Source organism: Podarcis vaucheri, assembly GCF_965113315.1.
Source record: "Podarcis vaucheri genome assembly, chromosome: 7".
Lineage (NCBI taxonomy): Eukaryota > Metazoa > Chordata > Lepidosauria > Squamata > Lacertidae > Podarcis > Podarcis vaucheri.
Window position 1 is genome coordinate 58,918,164 of NC_138765.1, and position 6,000 is coordinate 58,924,163.

The 6,000-nt window shown below is 41.1% G+C and overlaps 1 protein-coding gene across 5 annotated transcripts in view; it reads left to right on the forward strand.

Moving 5' to 3' along the window:
* CYLD (CYLD lysine 63 deubiquitinase) overlaps positions 1 to 5,490 on the forward strand; it is a 30,085-nt gene extending 24,595 nt beyond the window's left edge. For all 5 annotated transcript variants that reach the window (XM_082232892.1, XM_082232891.1, XM_082232890.1 and 2 more), the window contains exons 13-17: positions 916 to 1,048; positions 1,142 to 1,250; positions 2,815 to 2,933; positions 3,114 to 3,330; positions 4,783 to 5,490. In XM_082232892.1, the coding sequence (XP_082089018.1) occupies positions 916 to 1,048; positions 1,142 to 1,250; positions 2,815 to 2,933; positions 3,114 to 3,330; positions 4,783 to 4,967 (763 nt within the window). In that variant the 3' untranslated portion in view covers positions 4,968 to 5,490. The remainder of the gene's footprint in view (positions 1 to 915; positions 1,049 to 1,141; positions 1,251 to 2,814; positions 2,934 to 3,113; positions 3,331 to 4,782) is intronic.
* The last annotated feature ends 510 nt before the right edge of the window (positions 5,491 to 6,000 follow it).

Genomic DNA, 6,000 nt, shown 5'->3' on the forward strand with positions numbered 1-6,000 from the left:
GTGACCTGGAAGTGACTCCGGACAGTGCTGGCCCCTGGCCTCTTAAGTGAGATGGGCGCACAACCCTAGAGTCTGTCAAGACTGGCCCGTACGGGCAGGGGTACCTTTACCTTTAATAGGCACACAAAGTTGCTCACCTGATAAGAAACTAGTAGCTTGAATTTCCCCTGCATTGAATTCCTGATTGGCTATGACTACCAGGCAAGTTTGTAAATATGAAGCAGTTTTAGTTTCATCCTTGTCATATCAAGTGTTTGGGATGTCCCCACAAGCTCTCATATCCATTCCTTCTTCACAGTCGTGCAAACTTTCCATTCCCCGGCTCTCCCTTGTTAAGTATTAAATATGATTAAATATGATTCAGCAGTACAAATGACCCTTGTTAAACAGCTGTTACAATCTGTATAACTGAACATTCATTTGTTTGCTTTGCTTTGCTATGAATGGTCTTAATTGATACATAATAGTGAAAGGGCTGTCAAAAAACACTGAAACCCAGGTAATCCAACAGGTATTTCCATATCTCCTAGTTGGAACATCATAGCTGACAAACCGGTGGTAATCTGTTGAGAGTATTTAAACACTGTCTTGAACATCCATGTAGGAAAAAAAGGTTGGATTAAGACTAAATTAGTTGGACTTGGATCCCACAATGTGACAAATCATGACTTAAATCCAATTGAAAACAATGGGACTTGAGATCAACTAACACAATCTGGATCCAGCTCTGTTTTTTTTTAATTGCCTTACAAAATGCTTTATCTTTTCCACTCCTTTCCCAAAGTTATTTTTTAGTTTTTGTAACAGAAGACATTTGTCCAAATGGATGAAAGAATAGTTAAATGTCCTCTTGTTCATCATTAAGCTTTATCATTTTTTATCAAAATTTGTTTTGAAAATACTCTCTTTTCTTAGATCAGCTGGTCAAAAGGTTCAAGACTGCTACTTCTATCAGATTTTTATGGACAAGAATGAGAAGGTTGGAGTTCCTACAATTCAGCAGCTACTGGAATGGTCTTTTATCAACAGCAACTTGAAATTTGCAGAGGTTTAGAGGATATTATTTGCTTTCATAAATTTTTTACCCATTGGATATATAATTTCACTAAAACAGCTGCATTTTTTTCTTGGCTCTTGCTAGGCACCCTCATGTCTGATTATTCAGATGCCTCGATTTGGAAAGGACTTCAAAATGTTCAACAAAATCTTTCCATCACTGGAATTAAATATCACAGACCTACTGGAAGACAGTGAGCATAAAATATTGTTCATGACACTATGGCTGATCATAGAGTATTTAGAAATAGTTTTATTTCTTCTGGTATTTGGTGGTGTTTGGCTACTGCACAGACTGGTGGTGCTATGAGCCATGTGAATCATATTTTATTTGGCATATTTTATTTCTGTTAACAGAAATTTTGTCTAACATTCTGCTCACAAAATGTTAGGAGAACTGCATATTGGTGGTTGACTGTGGACAGGCTTTAGGGGTGGTCCAGCCTTGACCACTATGCCTTCATTCTCTTTTTGTCAGGATAGATGACATTTATATACATACAAAACTGGACCCATTTTTCCAGACCTTACCTGGTAGTCTTACCTGCCATCAGGAAACTTGGAACATATACAGCAGGACTGGTGAATCTGTGGTTCTCCTAATACTGCTGGCCTCTAAACTCCCATTAACCCTTGGCCAATAAACAGGGATGCTGGCTATAATTTATTATCCACTCTTCGCCCTAAGGTTCTGGATTGCAACCATTAAAGCACAACATGTAAAAACAGTTTAAAACAACTTAAAATCACAAAAATAAGGTGGGTTCTAAAAATATGCACCTCAAAATCACGTAGAGGTGTTTTTTTCTACAGTCAAGTTGTATATAAAGCTTATGAAATAAAACAAGTGTCAAAAGCCAGCATAAAGTGGTGTTTATTCAGCATTCACCAAAAGCTGTATAATGAAGATGCCAGATGCACATTTGTGGGGTGGAAGTACCACGACTTAGGGGCAGCCACCGATAATACCTTTTCGTGGGCTGCCACCTTAACCCCCCTTCAAGCTTTTGGGAGTGGTCAAATGACCAATAGGGTCTCTCCGCTGATCTTAACACCTGATTGGGTCTGTAGGAAATGGTAGTCCAGCAACATCTAGCGAGTCACAAGTACTTCACTCTAGGTGTGTATGGAGTTCCCTGGCAGTCTCAAATCCTGTCCATTCTGCTAAGTTTCAGAGGTACATTGGGTGCCTTCAGGTTCTTCTTCTCTATCAGCTTATTAATTGTTAAGTAGAAGAAGAACTGAGCTTAATTTCTGTGTGCAGCCCTTTGGAAAAGTATTTTCTTTTTCCCATCAAAATTATGAATGGAAGCATTCCATCCATTTTGTTCACCTTCCCTCAACCAACCAGTTGGGTTTTTTGGCATGAATTTAAAACTGAAGGAATTCTTTATGGCTTGTGTCTGCAGAGTAGAGATTTATTTCACTGATGCATTTCTTTTATAAACATGCATGAGTGAAATATATGTGCTGTAAACAGGGGTGTTGCTTTTCTTTTTGCTTCAGTGTTGGAGAAATTCTTGCAGGAGTGTCACCTTGTTCTGTTTCAACAATATATCAAATGGTGTCAAGTCTTTCACTCCACTTTTTTTGCACACAAAATCATAATTTGCTGTAAAAAGCACCCCTCCCCCCTGTTTATATTAAGGCCTGCCTATGTTTGTCTTATCATGTTCATGCTGACTAACACAGCTTTGAAGGGATGGCTGATTCCACTGTTCATACACAATTTTGATAGTTTCATCTTGCTAAATACAGCTCCTAGGCAGTGCCGTATCTGTGGAGGACTTGCAATGTATGAATGCCGAGAATGCTATGAGGATACCGACATTTCTGCTGGGAAGATCAAGCAGTTTTGCAAAACCTGCAACACTCAGGTAAGTTACTTTTTCAGAATGTCTTGGGACTGGTGTCTGCTCAGAGCTCAGTGCCAGGAATCTCTCCAGGGCCAGTGGGTGCCTTTTCAGAGAACTGTGAGATTCAGTTTCCTTCGGAAAACAGTAAGCCAGAAGATGACCTTGCAAAAAACTTATTCTAACCCTCCTTGTCAATTACAGGTTCACCTTCATCCCAAAAGGCAGAGTCATAAATTCAATCCAGTGTCTCTCCCTAAAGATCTGCCAGACTGGGATTGGAGACACGGCTGCATACCTTGTCAGAAGATGGAGTTATTTGCCGTTCTTTGTATAGAGACAAGCCACTATGTGGCTTTCGTTAAATACGGCAAGGGGGACTCTGCTTGGCTCTTCTTTGACAGCATGGCTGATCGGGATGGTATGTCTGTTCATTTGGCCTCATTTCCTTTCTCTGGGGTTCATGTAGCTTTGAGTAACCTTAACCGTAACCTCGGAAATACACTTTCTCCAAAAGGTTTCCACAATTTTGGCCACTACAGTGAATTACAGTGGTACCTCGGGTTACATACGCTTCAGGTTACATACGTCAGGTTACAGACCTCCGCTAACCCAGAAATAGTGCTTCAGGTTAAGAACTTTGCTTCAGGATGAGAACAGAAATCGTGCTCTGGCGGTGCGGCAGCAGCAGGAGGCTCCATTAGCTAAAGTGGTGCTTCAGGTTAAGAACAGTTTCAGGTTAAGTACGGACCTCCGGAACGAATTAAGTACTCAACCCGAGGTACCACTGTAAACTTAATGTAGTGAACCTTCTCTGTTTAATAATATGAATGAGCAGTGTTAATAGAAACCCAAAATATAGTAAAAATAAGCTTGAAATAGAGTAGTGAGTGTCAAGACTAGAGCTAGGGAGACTCACCTTCAAATCCCACTCTGCCATGGAGTTCAGTGGGTGACCTTGAACCCGGGACTCGCCTACCAATCCCACCTCACAGGGCTCTTGTGAAGAGACAAGAGAGGGCAAAAGTACATATACCACCCTGAGCCTTTGGGAAGAAATGTAGGGTAAAAATATAAATGAATGGATATTGGATGTCAAATATTTTAGTCCAGCATAAGACACGCACAGAATATGTGCCCTTTATAAGAGCTTACCTTCAGATATATAAAACTCTTTTTTAAAAAAATCCAGTAACTGAAAAAATGACAATTATAATAGGTGGAGTATACACAGAAGGGCAGTTTTTATACTACAAATGTCTCCTGAGTGGATGCAGTACATCTCTTCACCCGGCAACCTTCCCTTCCAGTGAAGAAGCATTTGTTTACAGGGGAATTTTTTTTAAAACAGCCACAGTCTTCTCTTGCTGATCTGGGGTTGCCACTGCTCCCTGCTCTCAGTGCCTCCACATGCTTAAATGTTGAGCTTGCTTCTCTCTCTTTAGCCCTGAGATAGGGAGGCTGTGGCCCTCCAGCTATTGTTGGACTCTCAATGCCTGTCACCCCTGGTCAGCAGTGGGCAGAGATAATGGGAGTTGTAAGTCTGTCAGCGTTTGGAGGGCTACAGGTTGCCTACCCCGATTCAGTCCTATCCTTTGTCTTCATTCCTTCATTCCCTGGTCATGTGGAGTGGAGACCTGAAGTTGAGAATTGGCATTTAAATAGATTTATAATTGAATGTCAAACTGATTTACAACTTTTTTTAAAAAAATGACATGGTGGTGATTTAACTGGCATCAAGGAGAACTCATGCTCCTTACCATTGCACACCAATGGGAGGCTACAGTCTCAGGACTGCATAGTTGGTAATGAACTGTGTCCCCACCCCCCACCCCCTTGAATTAACCCGTCTGCCCTCTCCTTCTCTCAAAAGGAGGACAGAATGGCTTTAATATCCCTCAAGTGACTCCATGCCCAGAAGTTGGCGAGTACCTGAAAATGTCCCTTGAGGAATTGCATTCGCTGGACTCCAGAAGAATTCAAGGCTGTGCACGAAGGCTACTTTGTGACGCTTATATGTGCATGTATCAGAGCCCAACCATGAGTTTGTACAAGTGAAAAGTTGTTGTCTGGAAGAAGGGAAGCAGCTTCCCAGCAACTTGACTGTGGCCCAAGAAGATTCAGCAGGACTGTCGGCGCACTTGCTTGTGCATCTGTTGCCGGCAATGGATGCTTCAAAGGGGGTGGAAAGCAAATGTCTATGGCAAAAGAAGTGCATATTTTAAAGAAGGGGTGAAAAAAACCTTACAATGCAATGTTCTGTTGCTAAAGTACTTAATAAGCATTTTGCACTCTAGGAAGTGCGTGTGTGTGCGTGTGCGTGTAGGGTTTTTCTAAAAAAATAAAAAGTCTAAATGAAGCTATTAAAATGTTTAGGCTGCATTTTCAGAGGAATTGTGTACATGGAGTGAAGTTTTATGTGTTTCAAAATTGCCTTGTGGAATTTTCTGCATAGACCTCATCCAGGGAACCACAAAGCCTAAGGGAGCGGACTGTATTAATATGTGTGTTTTCTCCAGCATTGTATAGGTTGTACAATCAAGGCACTTCACCTCTGTAATACACTGGATGCTGGCCTGAATCTTGGCACTGAGGCTTTTGTTTTGCTTATTTTGACCTGGTATAAGTTAAATCACAACAAGAGGAAAACATTTTTATTGTGTTGAGTGAGTGTGCAAAACACATTAGCTGTCTGTTTCCTCCATTGTATTCCCCTAGACCAAGAATGCTCAGTGTTCCCTATGTAGCTAATGGTTGCCTGCTGGAAAATGGCGAAGATTAAGCTGGTGTAAATGTTTTGTAGCTACAAGTTGGTGTTTAGACTAATTCCCATAGCTGGAAGCATTTCAGTATTTTGCTTTATCCACACAACTCACTCAGTCTATTCTGTGAACTGGATGCTGTTTGCAGGATCATCTCTGAGCAGGTTGTGTGGATGACTCATTCTGATGTCATGCTTTCATAATGGGTGCACCCACATAAAATTCTTCTGAAAGGTATTTCCATTACATTGGCACTGTGTTCAAGCTTGACTTTCAGTGGAAGTTTGCTTTTAAAAACTGCTTCTTATACTCTGGTATTCTCCTACGTT